Source organism: Lampetra planeri, chromosome 25 (assembly GCF_965212315.1).
Source record: "Lampetra planeri chromosome 25, kcLamPlan1.2.h2, whole genome shotgun sequence".
NCBI lineage: Eukaryota > Metazoa > Chordata > Hyperoartia > Petromyzontiformes > Petromyzontidae > Lampetra > Lampetra planeri.
In genome coordinates, this window is record NC_136131.1 from 5,805,477 (window position 1) to 5,821,070 (window position 15,594).

A 15,594-nucleotide genomic window follows, 5' to 3' on the forward strand; every position below is an offset into this window, starting at 1 on the left:
GTGAGTGGGTGAGTGGGTGGGTGGGTGGGTGTGCGAGGGAATGGCTGAATGTGCTGTTGTAACCTGCAATGTGGTGGTAGTTGAACCCAGTGTAGATGAGATGAGAGAGTCAGTGGTATTAGTGGTAGAAGAGTGACAAGGAGGTGACTGACCGCCGGTGAGCGAGTGACTCGAGCGCTGGATATTATAAAGTGCTGCTGTACTGGTTACATTCAGGGCTTTTAATGGCAGCAGCAGCTGACATGGAAATGCATAATAAATTAACACACCCAATTACAGCACATCACCAACACAATTATGTAATCGTTTCATGATGTCTCCGGCTAATCTGGTGCATATTTAGCGAATCTTACGCGGTCACGGTCTGGGTCGCAGGAGATCGTGAGCAGCAGGTTTGGGGGAACATCGACCACTCGCACGGCCGCTCCGTCTCCTGTGATGCCGATGTGACGTGAGATCTGAGCGACCGTGTTCTGGGTCGCCGTAGCCGTGAGGCCCAGCATGCAGCGAATGCCCATCTGGTCTCTTAGTACCTAGAGTCGGCACAAAGATACACCTGATAATTGTACACAGATACACAGACATACCTACAGACAGCACGCAGGTACACCTAGTCAAGCACACAGATACACCTGTCACCTGTACACAGATACACAGACATCTTTACAGACAGCACGCAGATTCACCTACAGTCAAGCACACAGATACACCTGACAATTGTACACAGATACACAGACATACCGACAGACAGCACGCAGATACACCTACAGTCAAGCACAGATACACCTGCCACCTGTACACAGATACACAGACATACCTACAGACAGCACGCAGGTACACCTAGTCAAGCACACAGATACACCTGACACCTGTACACAGATACACAGACATCTTTACAGACAGCACGCAGGTACACCTACAGTCAAGCACACAGATACACCTGCCACCTGTACACAGATACATGAACATACCTACAGACAGCACACACACACAACTCCAGACAGCACACAAATACTCCTATCGATAGGACACCGATGCACAGATGCACCCGACTCTTCCAGACGGCACCGGGACTCAGCGTTCACCTTGCACAGGCGCAGATAGGAGGGCCGGAAGTTGTGTGACCACTCAAAGAGGCAGTGCGCCTCGTCGATGCAGGCGAAGGCAATGGGAGGCAGCTGGTGCACGGGGGGCAGGCACGTCAATCCCGCGCCGCCACGCCCCCCCACCAGCGCCTCGGGGGACAGGAGGAGCACGTGCACCGCACCCTCCTTCACCTGCGGCACACACGCACGCCGTTTGTGTGCCAGGCAGTGGTGGCTATGCATGCCTGTAATCCAGCACTGTGGAGGGACGGTGGATCGGACAAATAACAAATTTTGCAAAACTCTGTCTCCATGGGCATAGAGGTGCAATACCATAGCTCGACAGCAAAATGCAGTACAGCAAGTGTGGACTCGGATCATCTGTCCCTTCTGTATGAGATAGAGTTTTGCCTCCTCGCATGCAATGAGTGTTCTCCATGTGCTTCGGTTTACCCTACATGTACAAACACTCACTAATTGGCTGAAAACATCTTAATATATAGAGAACTGCAGAGCAGTGTTTCGTGCCAGCTCACCACCTGGCAGGCTTCAAAAGCTTGTCTGTGGTTCCTACTCAGCGATTGTGAGATGCAATCTGCATGAACGGCACTGCTCATGCGATATGAAAATCCTACATTTAGTTTTCTTATTGCGTGGTAAAGGTCCAGCCCTGCAATTTCTAGCTCGTGCCACTGCCGCCAAAAGGGCCTCCATCTGTCATCTTGGAAGAGGTGGACGTACCCACACTTTACCCCACCATACCCGGCCTTCCGGTTGACTATTTCTTGAGTACCCATTTATATTGTTGGGTGGACATCGGTTCCCAAGTCATGTGTGACAGTGATCTACAACTGATGTAAAGTTGCTGGTGCCAGTGTGTGCAGCTAGCTGCGGCATTAAGAACACCGCATCCTTTCGGTAACGAGTTTATTTTTGCACCAATTTCTATTTGGTCCATTGCTGTAGTTTGTTTTATATGGTGACCCAGGTCAGTCTTGCAAATAAGACTCATCCTGACCTCCTGATTGTGCACCTGGATACACAGAATAAGCTTCAAACTACAGATGCCGCAACAGAGAAAACGGAGATCAGGGTGCATAGATTACAGGGGGCTCCGAGGTCTGGGGACACAGCAAGAACCCGCGGGGCAGGGCAGTCATTGCCATCGCCCCTACCTTCGCGATGACACTTGCGCGCTGTGCTTTGGTCATGTTCGAGTGAATGCAGGCGGCCTTCAACCCGGGAGGCAGTCCCGACACCTGACACGCAGAACAGCAGCACAAACCGCAACATTCAAGGGGGCAGTGGCCACACGGCCCAACGGTAATAGATCAAGGGTAGCACCGGTTGCTAATCGTTAAGGTACACGGCTCGAATATGGCAGACCACCCTGGTTAATACAGCAGTGTCGAGTAACCGTAAAACACTACGTGCCGTCTGCTTCACTGTGAGTTGCGGCCGTTACGCCCGTAAATTTGCGCGCGTTATAAATTGCATTATTATTATTAAAAGAAGGATATTGTGTGCCACGTCACGGTACAAATTTGCCAATTCTTGTAAATTACCCACAAATTACTCAATTGGGAAAAATAGCAATTACCACCCCCTACTGGAAAACTAATGACCACTCGTAACTCGTAAGCCGGTGCCGAGTCACCTTGTGCCACAAAAGGGCAGCTGCCACTGGGTGCCTCCTTTAAATGTTTCAGACGAGATGTGATGCAAGGCGCTTTGAGTAGCCGAGGCATCATGTAAATGCAAAGAGATGAATATTATAAAGTGGACTGCCGAGTATTGTGCCAGTACAGTACAATGCCACGCCGCGCCAGCACAACCCCCCGAGGTAGTGTCAGCACTGAGGCCGCAGCCAGGGAGGGGACCCAATCACGGAGGGGATGCAGCAGCTGTGAGGACACGGTCAGGCCTGCGCGATCATCACCTGGTCATCCATCAGGGACACGAGCGGGGAGATGACCAGGGTGATGCAGGCCGAGCGGCGTGCGTACATCAGCGCCGGTAGCTGATAGCAGAGGGACTTCCCTGCACCAGTGGAGAGCACCACAAGACTGGAAAGGCCTGCATAGGGATATGAAGATGTCGAGAGATGAGAGGAGATGTGAGGAGATACGACACGAGGACGAGGGGAGGCAGGGACACAAGGCGACAGGGATGACACGGGGAGATGGGGAGATGGGAATAACATGGGGATACAGAGACACAGGAAGTATCTTATCGTTACTACACCCTGCAGTACTAACCAGGGCGGCCTTCCGGGTTCATACCGCGAAGCTCTGCAACATGCGGCAAATGCGCCAACACTGGATCATGTCAATTAGAGAGAGGAGGTCTCCATGGGGGGCAGTGGTGGGGGTCTCACCAGACAGAATGCGCATGACGATCGCCTCCTGCCCAGGCCGGAACGAGGAAAACCCGAGCGACTTCAGTACCGAGAACACCTCACGCGGTGTGGCTGCGATGACAGACACCCACACGCATTTCACCAACACTCCCCACACCACAAATAGTGAAACACGTGTCTATTCCTGGCAGTGAGACAGGAATGTCAATCGAACACACAGGATCATTTATTGTCACCTTTATCTATGTAGTTGCTTATCAAGTAGATTTAGTTTAAATAGGTGAGAACTAAAGAGACCAGAATAGCATCATGTGCAAGAGTGATCTGGGTCACTTTTACATTCTCTACAACGAAGCCAATGCTTGTTATGTTGTGTATTATAGTTTTGCGTTAAACTAAGACCCACATCAAATAGAGAGAGTCCTTGTCTATAAACATCTGGCAGTTCACCGGGATTGATTTGATTCAACCAAGCACGACTCTGTTGATGAGACACTGCCTGTCGAAACCGGTTGAGGGTTTTGCTCGTGTTGCTTAACGAATGTTGCCGAATTATGCGCTCCCATAAGGCTGTGTCGCTGATGGGATGTATAATCAACACTTTTATTTATATTGTGGAGGGAGAAATATGTGGAGGCATCTGGCTGCTTGACAGAGGCTGTTTACGGTAAATAATGACATTAAATCCCACAGAGACAAAGCAGAAAGCATGCGTGCTGAGGGCGTGCTGGTGAGGGATGTGTTGGGGAGGGGTGCTGAGGGAGTGTTGGGGAGGGGTGCTGAGGAAGTGTTGGGGAGGGGTGCTGAGGGAGTGTTGGGAGGGGTGCTGAGGGAGTGTTGGGGAGGGGTGGTGAAGTAGTGTTGGGGAGGGGTGCTGAGGGAGTGTTGCTGAGGGAGTGTTGGTGAGGGAGTGTTGGTGAGGGAGTGTTGGTGAGGGAGTGTTGGTGAGGGAGTGTTGGTGAAGGAGTGTTGGGGAGGGGTGCTCACCGATGGGATCCCCGTTGGGCCCAGGCGGGTAGAGCGGCTCGATGGACTGCAGCTGGACCACCTCCGGCTCATACTCGGGCCGCTCCACATTCATCAGCAGCAGGTTCTCGTCGCTAGCGCTCTCAGGCACATGGACGGCTGGGTTAAGTGTTGAGCTGCCGGCCTCCTCCGCAAGCCCAGCTGCTGCAGCTGTGCACCTCGTCACTGGGAAAATGGCAAAGGGTACGGACCCAATTACAGCAACAAAGTGGAATCTCACGTGTTCAATATCTAAAAACTTGGTGCAGATTCACCGTGTCTAGAGAGACACTGTCAAATACACACGGAGATTCACTCTTTCCACAGACACTGTCTCACCGGCACTTGGGTTCACCATCTTTGTCACTTCTTCCAGGGTGAGAAACGGGCTCGTCTCTTCGGACGTCGTCTCCTCTGTTTCCTCCACTTTGGGGCTCGTTGGCTTTTTTGCAAAATGTCCTGGGAAAATAAAAGCCTCTTTTAAACGTTGTCATACCTGCAGCTTCGTATTTGAATAAATCGGTAAAGTAACACAGTCATGCGCCTGAAGAATAAACTTTTCAATCAGTAGCGCAGGATCTGCTGTGACGTATAGTTTAGAAACACCGTGGCCAATCACGAAAAATACAGAACACAAACTCGAAAGTGCACAAAGCGTGGACAGACCCTCGCTCGGAATTAGAGAGACAAAAAGAGGAGCATGTGGATTAGAGAACATACGCAGGCATGATACATCATCTCAACTGTTCAGAAAAGTGAGTGGGGCTTGGGTAGGACACGCTATAACTGGAAGGGACGATGGACGATGGCCAAGAATAATAACAGCGGCAGGATAGGCTTGCCGATGTTGGCGAGAACTGCCAGATGTTCATAGGAAAGAACCCTCTCCGTTAGCTCTGGGGCCTAGTCCGATGCAAAACTGGACAGTAGTCCCTCGGTTAACAGTGACATCGGTTAATGGTTTTTCAGTTCAACGTTTCGCCTCTCATAGGACCCCATGGTTTCGACTAACGTTAACATTTACATTAACAGTATGTTTACGTTACACACGCGGGCTCCAATTTCAACCAATCCAAGCATTCATAAGAGGGCTGAGCATGCTTCAGCCAATCAGCAACGCCCATTTACGAGCGTTTAGACCTCGACTGGCTATGCTTACATTACGTTTTCTGTTTTGGCAGTGGAAACAGCTTTCTCAATGATTCACAGTAATTTAGGTTTACAGTAGTTTTCGTGGAATGGATTAAAAACGTTAACCGAGGGACTACCCTCCAACACATAGCAGAATAATCAGTTGCGTCATTGTGGAGAATAAAACTAAATAATTACTCAACAAGAAACCGGGTAGGGCAAGAGGAACCATGACCACTCGGTATTAGAGAGATAGTTCTGTGATGTGGATTATAATCAAATGCCGGTTCTAGGAGTCGGGAAACGGTGACCGTTTCTAGTGGAACGTTAGTAATGAAAAATAGTAATTAACCGGTAATAAACCAGTGTGGACCAATCAACTTCAAGGACGGTGCATACATTATCAGAGTTGTGTTTTTTGTTTGCATTCCGACCGCAGGTATTGTGCTCAATGCAAACATGACTCCTTGTAAAAAAAAAGGTGTCAGTTTTCTTGCCAGATAAAAGGGTAAAAAACCAACTATCATAATAAACCGCTTATTAAACAGTTGTTATTTGCTATTATTTCATGCGGTTATCGGGAATGCACAGAGAACGATTTTAACCACTCTTGTAAATACCCAAGTGGGTTTGAGACACGGGCCCAATATGCTAGTCCTCTAGGCAGTGACTCACCACCTCATCAATTCCCACCTCATCACCAGGAGCATCCACTCACCTTTCCCGCACTGGCTGGCCCAGTGTCCCATCTGGCCACACTTGAAGCAGGCGTTTCCCTCTCGGTTTTGCCCTTTGCCACCACCAAAATCGTGGCCCTTCTTGTGCCACTTCTCTTTATACACCTGCACACGCGCAGAGCGGACGCACGGTGAGCAGCGCCCAGCAAGGCGTCCGCGCGCTCGCTACCGCAAGTGACGCCATCGACTCGTATTTAAATGCGAGCTTACCTCCCCTCAACACCCATGCACAGCGCAACTGGGAATCATTCGTCTCATGCAGCCAGCCATGGCTGCAGAGTTTGGTAGTACATGTTGTTTACGTCGTTTATTGTGAAAATTCGGTCACAGTTCCTATGATCACTGTTTCATTGCTTTTATGGCTTTATTTTGGTGATTTTAGTAAAGTGTTTTGGTTTGGCCATGTTTGTTTGTTGTAGTACAGAGTTAGACTGATGGCCTTAATCTAAGTTGTCTTGTGGTTGCTGTTGTTGTTTGACTTGCATCCCACTGGGATTTTTGCACACAGCGTTGGTGTACGGTGCTTTTTCTGCAATATTTTGCTGTCTTTTCTTGGATTTTCTGTTTGCACATAGTCACTTTAAGATGTTTTCTTGTTCATGTTTTTGTTTTCTGTTTGTTGCGGTTGCACCCGATTCAAGAGCCGAATGGCTCACAGGGCTATACCTAATAAATGAACTTGAACTTGAAGGTGCTCAAGGACAAATCAGCGGGTTACCTGCGTGAGTGTCTCATCCCCCCAGCCACTCTTACACTGCCCTAAACATTCCTCTCTCGTGCTTCCTTATGTGCCAATAATTAAATCAAACTTTCTTTTAGGATCATTTCCATGTTGCTGCTCCCCTTTATTGGAACGAGCTCACTTTGTGGTTTCAAGTAAAATCACTCCCCTCACCAGCCTTATTTTAATTCCATACTTTACTTAAAATAACCATTTATTTGCACGTGTTAACCATGCTTTTTAAACTCTGTGTTTTTGTTTGTGTTCCCCGTGTCCTATAAAGAATGTTCAAGCGCCTACCTCGTGTTGTAAACAGGTCATTTATTGTTGTTCCGTATTGTTATTTTCTGCGAACGATGTTACATCTCCCCTAAGGTACTCCGTGGGTCTCTCTTGCACAACAACCTATCGCTGAATGTTTTCCACCTGTGTCACCAAATTAAACTGAACTGAGGCCCCTTCGTTTCTCACTTACAGAGTAAACTTTCAATGTTCATTGCTGGACATTTATACCTGTTTGGTGATGCAAAAACCCCAATATTACTTCCATAAAGGCATCGCCCTCACCTGCTTGCGTAGCTGGCGCCCATTCAGAGCGCCCCGACCTCTCCTGATAAACGTCTTTGCTTTAAAGTTCAGTCGAACAAAGTTCTCTTGATGTCTGGCCAGAAAAACGCAAAACACCAACACAAGTTTCGTGTAATCTGTGTACTATATCCAACTTACAACAATTAACGATGTACCCAAGCTTCCCATTGTGCAGGGTTTTGTACGATTGCAAAGAATCAGTCAAACATCCTTCACAACGAAGATAATGGTGATGTATTCTTAAGTTTTGAGTCCAACTTGAACCCATATCTAACAGACGGTTTTTGCCAAAAAACATCTGGCAATTCACCAGCATTGGCTTAAGCAAGCTTGACCCTGCTGAAGAGACATTGAATGTTGAAAAAGGTCAAGAGTTTTCCTTGTGTTGGACCAATACTTCTGAAATTATGTACTCCCAGAAGGCCGTGTGGCTGATGGGATGTACAAACAATAATTAAACTTTTCATCTGGAGGGACAGATATGGGAAGTCGGTAAATCGCATTGAGTGCTTATTTAGTCAGACTAGTGGTCTCCACGAGTCTGAACAACCAAGGGGAAGACATCAGTAGAATTGTCACGACTCAATAGTGATCGAATGTGTCGCAGAGCCCTGATATGAAAATTGCAGGACATGACAACATTTTGCATGTGGTGATCAAACGATAATATTTTTAGATGCGTAGAAAACTGAATCTTAGAGGCTTGCGACCGCCACACCTGATCCTCCCACAAAAACACTGTAGGTTGCAGGTGACGTCACCACCATGCATGAGCCAGTTACCCATGAAGGCAGGCACGGAGCAAGCCAGTAAAACTTTAATCGAATAGAGTACAGTATTCCCCTGTTATTCATGAACTTTCTATCGCCGATTTTGGCTGTCCGCAAATCACATCTGGAATTCTACACAATCAAGAGAGAAAGTGATGCGATAAAGTGATGAGAGAGAAAGCGATGAGAGATAAAGCAATGAGAGATAAAGTGATTCAAGTAAACAGAGAAAAAAGTGATGTATTCTAGATTGAAAACTCATTCTAGATTAAAAACTCTTTTCTTTAAAACTGCTTTTTGTGTTTAGATTTGTTGTCCTTCCTGCGCACCTCCGATTAGCACAGTTGGCTACGTACGGTGCGAAAGAAGTTCAACATACACACATTTATTTAAGGTAATTTATTGATAAGATATGTTTTCAAAGCCCGATATCATTATCCACAAAATGTGCTCTTTACGAGCATCTCCGGAACGTATCCAACGCGAATAACAAGAGAATACTCTGACGTACGATACATTTTAGAAAATCCATGTTCCCATTGTGCGGAGTTGTATGTGGAAGGCAATACCTGTAGGAAGGTCCAGAGGTCCTCCCAGGCGCAGAGACGCTGCGTTCACCGCCAGTGTCCCTGACAGGCGACGACTCTTCTGCAGTGCCATGCACACCTTCCGTACTGCTCGCCACCCCCTCATCATCTGCTCTCGCCTCCTTCCTCTCACCAGCTTCCACGCGTCTTCTTTTTGTTGGCGCCTTTTCGGAATTGCTTTTGTTTGCAGAGGCAGCTCTACGCCTCTTCTGCTTCACAGGGGTCGGAGATGCCGAGTCAAGCTCAGCCAACTCCACAATCGCACTGCCATCTGGGCTTCCCGGTGCTCTATCTTGCAGACCCTCCTTTGCCGACTTTACACTGGAGGCACATTGGACGTTTGAAAAATTGGTGTCATTCTCTCTACGCTCCGTTACATGGCAACGAGACATCGACTCAATTCGACTTTTTTCCTCGTTCTCACACAAGGCATCATCGCTCTGCAGAAATCCTTTATCCGTTTTTCCTCTGTCACTTGAGATATCTTCAAATACATCAAAAACATTTCCAATTCTGTTCCTTAGTTTATCAGAAGTTTGAACCATCTCCTTGTTACAGTTATTTGTTACAGGGACCACAGTTTCTAACTTAGTTTCGCCCAGCGTAATTTCTACCAAGGCATTCTTAGCATTTAGCGCAGCATGATCACTACAGTTATCATTGGCTGTGGCAGTCTCCAAGTCTCGGGAGACATCTGTGAGTCCATCCAAGGTAGCAGCAGGGAGGACAGCCAGTGAAAGGTCACAGGATTCTGCAATCCCTGTCGATCTCTGGCACCTGTCCAGCCAGTCGGTGTCCAGAGATGACCATTTCCGCAGCCTATCCCTCGCGCCTTCCGCTGTCGAATCTCGTCGCCGGGACGCCACGGCGGAGACCGGCCGGCCTGTGGGCGTAGGAGCGCTCCCCGCAAGACACCCGCTCCGTCTCTCGAGCGAGGGGACGGCGAGATCACGCACAGTCCTCGTCACGGACGGTGGCACCCGAGTGAAGGCCAGGCCCGAGAGATCGGCCTCCTCCTCCTCGTGCTCCTCGTGCTCCTTGATGCTGGCCCAGGAAGCCTTCTTGTCCATCGTCGCCGCACTGGCCCCGTGTGTGACACTGCCGCTCGCGCCTGCCTTCTTCTCTCCACTGGCATTTTGTTTAGGAGACACTCTGTATTTATCCTGAATCACAAATAATAATAAAAAAACAATACTCTTTGGTTTTTTCGGTAAAGTCACGTAGGTAAAAAAAAGAAAATAAATAAATTAAATTAAATCACGATGTTTCGGAGGCAACACAAGCCTCCGTCTTCAGGTGGAACCGTCACAGCAAAATTACTGTATTATTACACTTAAGTATGACAGCTTGAGTCTCGAGATGCTTTTTAGGAGGATCCTGTAAGGGGGTTATTGTGGCACGGTGGTCATACTTGTGCCTCACAACAATAACTGTCTGGGTTCAATTCCTGACTGGGTTCTTTCTGTGCGACGTTTGTATGTTCTCCTCCTTTACTGCATGAATTTCCACTGGGTTCTCCAGTTTCCTACCACAGAAAAACAACAATGTAAATTTCGATTTAAAGCTTTCGTGACTGCAGGGATTCATATTCTTGGTTCTTTCGATAAAGTCACGTAGAAGGGAAATAATAAAATAAAATACAATTCTACAATAAAATTCTCACGACGCCACTTTTTTCAATTTTTCTTGCTGTGGGTTTTACACCTGATGATGCTTGCTTGTGTTGCAATCGAAACGTCGTGATAATTTTATTGTAAATTTGTATTATTATTTTATTATTTCCCTTCTTTGTGACTTTACCGAAAGAACCAGTATAAACATCCCAATACTTACAAAAATACCCAAATGTGATTACACACAGCAACGTCGCCCCCTACTGCGAATACTTGGCAGGACTCTCCTGAAAAATAGTTTTGAAGACTCTGTGAGGCTTTCCTGGGTAAATAAGCAGAGTCGTAATAATAACACTGCAACAGCATGAAGCAACTTGCCTTGTAGAACGGAGCCAGTTTTTCTTTGAGCTTCAAGCCATAACGCTGTGCGGGGCTGCCCTGTGGTGACGCTTCATGAGGCACGGGCAATTTTATTTGATTCTTTCTGTTGAGATGAGACCCCCACGTGTCCGATTCTGAGACCTAACAAAAGCAGCAACATTCATAAGTCCAGACAAGATGTTGGACACAACACCAACTTCATCATGTCTACAGGTTTCTCAGCGAGTCACAGCCATGTAACCATGTACGCCATAGCAAAATGGGAAATATCCATACAAATAACCGTGTAGCGCTTTAGAAGAAATGCATCACATTCACTTATTTAGATGCGTGCAGGATTGGGGAGGGCCAATTGCCGAGATGAGCTTTGGAGCGGTCTCTACGAGTCCGGCAACCAAGGGGTAGACTTAAGTTCAGATGATGGGTGACTGTCAGAGCAGATCTTGGTGGTCGCTGCGTATCTACTGTGCAGCAGCTGCGGATTTCTGAAGGAGGGGAGAAATCATTGATAGCGAGGAGCTGCGGTGGCATCAACGGTGAGGACATCTTGATCTTAGTGTATACAGGCAAGGCAGTGATAGAGGATCGAGGCGTGGGACTTTTCGAGGCAGCGTCTCTCACGTCGTCTTTAAGTGAAGGCTCCTCCACCACCGGCTGCACAGTTGCCTGGGCCTTCTTGAGGGCTGCGTACTCCTTGTACATCCCTGGGAGAGACGGCACTTGGTTAAAGGAAACGTCAAAGTGAGTCCCCAAATTGTGGTGCTCTTTTCATTTACAGACCTGAGGCAGCAGTGGGCATTCCACATTCCTAGGGCAGCAAAGAGAGCCATAAGAAACGGATGTTGACTTCTTCACAAAGTGGTAAATATTTTATCGACCCTGGAGGGATAATGGGCCGAGAGTCAACCCTCAACCAGGATGTGAACTCACAACCTTCTAATTGCAAGTCGTTTGCTCCACCGCTGGGCCGCCCGGCTAAGAATCACGCATTCTCTGTGCAGCTTATGGCGTTCAAATTCAGAATATGTATTTATACTGGAGGAATCCGATGCGCTATAAAGCAATTTTTTACAGATGTTCAGTAGGGGATGATAGAGACGTTACAATAACAAACAGTACAAAACCACGATTGTAGTGCAAAGTACAAGAAAGGTAAACAAATCACCCAAAAACATACAAATACAACTAAACCATCCCCATCCTACCAGGCAAAGACCACTGAGGTATTAACTTATTTTTCAGAAGCGACCTGACCACCAATGATAGCTCAACAAAGTGGCTTGTCCTATCATCTCATAGAGTCCCTGGCACGTAATAATTTGCTACACAGTGGCAGTGGGGGTCGCTGATACATTACTAATAAACCTCAATGATCCGATCGAAATCCCTAATTTCGAGCACGTGCCACCCCCCACACCACTGGCTCCGCATACCTGTCAACCCATACGGTTTACTTCTATTCTTGTACAGGGGAATTGACTTTGAGGGCCATACGGCATACAGCAGTTTCAATACAGGCAAAACATGTTTTGTCAATTTGTTTGTATTTCTCTCCTTGTGATGGGACTTTGTAGGATGAAATTTGAGATTTACAAGGGCACGGGGTGACCAATAAGGTCTGAATTGGTCTGTAATAAGGCATGCACTGATAAGGTGTTGACATGTATGCCTTTCGCTGAAGTCGCGAGTGACAAAATCAGCTCCTCCCATCCCTGACCGAGTCGCCCCCCAAAGCGCTCTCACCTTGGATCTCGGGCTCAGCCTCGATGTCCTCCTGAAACGCAGACACAAGGCAACACGTGAGCGGCCCCGTCTACCACGTGACTCTCAAAACTCCCGTTCGACCTCCGAATACAACTCCTGCAACCAGTTTACAGGCAGAGTCGCAGGCCACATTAACCGGCGGTGCACATCGAATAATTATTATTTACGTACTCAGAGTGGATCATCCATTATACGGCAGCTTCTGGGGGGGAGAGGGTGCGCCGGATTTTCAAAAACGCCGGATAAAATCACATCATTATTCAAAAGAGCTTATCTTTGTATTCTCAGGTTTTTTCGGTAAAGTCACGTAGGTAAAACATTAAAAGTAATGAAAGTAAAATAAAACAAAACAAAAATAAAAATAAAATTCACGACGTTTCGGAGGCAACACAAGTCTCCGTCATCAGGTGGGACCGTCACAGCCAGATTAGCTGCATCAGCTATGACGGTCCCACCTGATGACGGAGACTTGTGTTGCCTCCGAAACGTCGTGAATTTTTTGTTTTGTTTTTTTTTTGTTTTATTTTACTTTCATTACTTTTAATGTTTTACCTACGTGACTTTACCGAAAAAACCTGAGAATATGAATCATTGCAGTCACGAAAGCTTCAAATCTAGCTTATCTTTGCTAAATTTTGCAAAACGTTGTGTTTTAAGGTATTCTGTAAATGTTTTTTGGCATTTTTAATTGTTTACTGGAATGGAATTGGCATAAACACAAATAGACAAAATTAAATATGCCACTGTAAAAGTTACTGGATATATTATTCCCTACTTACCACTTCAAACTCAAAAGACCAAAAGACTCTGCATGGGGTGATGATGTATGTAGTACTACGCTCTTGTTTGAACAACATTCAACAAAATGTACGATCGCTGGACTGATTCAACCTTTAGACTAGCGAATTATCCCCACTTTTCGCTGGATCGCACTTTATATTTTCTGGTTTTTTTTATTACTGTAACTATTTCGTCATCAAAAATGTGCATACGTGCAGTATTTTCATTAAGGTGTTGTATGTAGTGCATCATGTACTGTATATAATATTTAACACTGAAATCAAGCGCAGCCGATAATCAATAAATATGTTAGCAATTAATAACCACGTCAACTTGTAATGAGCCAACGCCGTATCCGCTCATGCTCGTAGAGAGGGCAGCTCAGAACTGCTCGCTCTGCGAGTCCTCCCTGCCACGGAGACCACTGACCTCCCTACCACGGTAAACACCGACCTCCCTGCCACGGTGACCACCGACCTCCCTGGCACGGTGACCTCTGACCTCCCTGCCACGGAGACCACTGACCTCCCTACCACGGTAAACACCGACCTCCCTGCCACGGTGACCACCGACCTCCCTGCCACGGTAAACACCGACCTCCCTGCCACGGTGACCTCTGACCTCCCTGCCACGGAGACCACTGACCTCCCTACCACGGTAAACACCGACCTCCCTGCCACGGGGACCACTGACCTCCCTCCCACGGTGACCTCTGCCCTCCCTGCCACGGTGACCTCTGCCCTCCCTGCCACGGAGACCTCTGCCCTCCCTGCCACGGTAAACACCGACCTCCCTGCCACGGTAAACACCGACCTCCCTGCCACGGTGACCACCGACCTCCCTGCCACGGTGACCACCGACCTCCCTGCCACGGTAAACACCGACCTCCCTGCCACGGTGACCTCTGACCTCCCTGCCACGGTAAACACCGACCTCCCTGCCACGGTGACCACCGACCTCCCTGCCACGGTAAACACCGACCTCCCTGCCACGGTGACCTCTGACCTCCCTGCCACGGAGACCACTGACCTCCCTGCCACGGTAAACACCGACCTCCCTGCCACGGTGACCTCTGACCTCCCTGCCACGGTGACTCGAGATGCGATGCCACCCCCACGCCCACGGCCCCCCCGCACCTTGCGGGCCTTGCGCTGCCGGAGTGACGCGAACTCGGCCTCCCACTGCTGCAGGCGCCTCCTGAGCGCGGCGAGGCGCTCCATGCCGACGAGACTCTCCGCACGGAGAGGAAGTTCCACACACAGAGAGAGAGACTCCCTGCACACACAGAGATGTTCCACACACAGAGAGAGAGAGAGACTCCCTGCACACACACAGAGAGACTCCACACACACAGAGACTCCACACACACAGAGATGTCCACACACACACAGAGAGACTCCCTGCACACACAGAGATGTCCACACACACACACAGAGAGAGACTCCACACACACACACACAGAGATGTTCACACACACACACAGAGAGATGTTCACACACACACAGAGATGTTCCCTCACACACACAGAGATGTTCCCACACACACACAGAGAGAGACTCCACACACACACACACAGAGATGTTCACACACACACACAGAGATGTTCACACACACACAGAGAGCGGCTCCCTGCACTGAGCGGCTCCTCTCTTGCAAAAGCGCGCGCTCGACCCAGCCGGCCAATCGACGGGCGAGACCGCCTCGGCCAATGGAGACGCGGCGCGGGTGTCACGTGGCCCGCGTCCGCCAATAAAAGGTCACGAAGCTGAGCGCGAGCTGCTCCTATTGGCGCGCGCGGCGTCACAGTTCGTGGGGGGCGGAGTTACTCAGTCAACACCACAAACACCACAACCACAGTCAGTCAGTCAACACCACACTCAGTCACACACCACACACAAACACCACACTCAGTTATACACCACATTCAGTTATACACCACACTCAGTTATACACCACAAACACAACACTCAGTTATACACCACACTCAGTCATGCACCACACTCAGTTATACACCACACACAAACACCACAGCCACAGTCAGTCATACACCACACTCAGTTATACACCACACTC

The 15,594-nt window shown here is 48.4% G+C and overlaps 1 protein-coding gene across 1 annotated transcript in view; it reads right to left on the minus strand.

Moving 5' to 3' along the window:
* RECQL4 (RecQ like helicase 4) overlaps positions 1-15,198 on the minus strand; it is a 35,705-nt gene extending 20,507 nt beyond the window's left edge. The window contains exons 1-14 of the mRNA XM_078605977.1: positions 14,658-15,198; positions 12,721-12,751; positions 11,599-11,681; positions 10,975-11,118; positions 8,966-10,146; positions 7,606-7,699; positions 6,299-6,422; positions 4,789-4,908; positions 4,432-4,635; positions 3,463-3,555; positions 3,025-3,161; positions 2,261-2,344; positions 1,086-1,277; positions 354-533 (exon numbers count right to left, since the gene is read on the minus strand). Coding sequence (XP_078462103.1) covers positions 354-533; positions 1,086-1,277; positions 2,261-2,344; positions 3,025-3,161; positions 3,463-3,555; positions 4,432-4,635; positions 4,789-4,908; positions 6,299-6,422; positions 7,606-7,699; positions 8,966-10,146; positions 10,975-11,118; positions 11,599-11,681; positions 12,721-12,751; positions 14,658-14,741 — 2,751 coding nt within the window. The 5' untranslated portion in view covers positions 14,742-15,198. The remainder of the gene's footprint in view (positions 1-353; positions 534-1,085; positions 1,278-2,260; positions 2,345-3,024; positions 3,162-3,462; positions 3,556-4,431; positions 4,636-4,788; positions 4,909-6,298; positions 6,423-7,605; positions 7,700-8,965; positions 10,147-10,974; positions 11,119-11,598; positions 11,682-12,720; positions 12,752-14,657) is intronic.
* Positions 15,199-15,594: the final 396 nt, after the last annotated feature.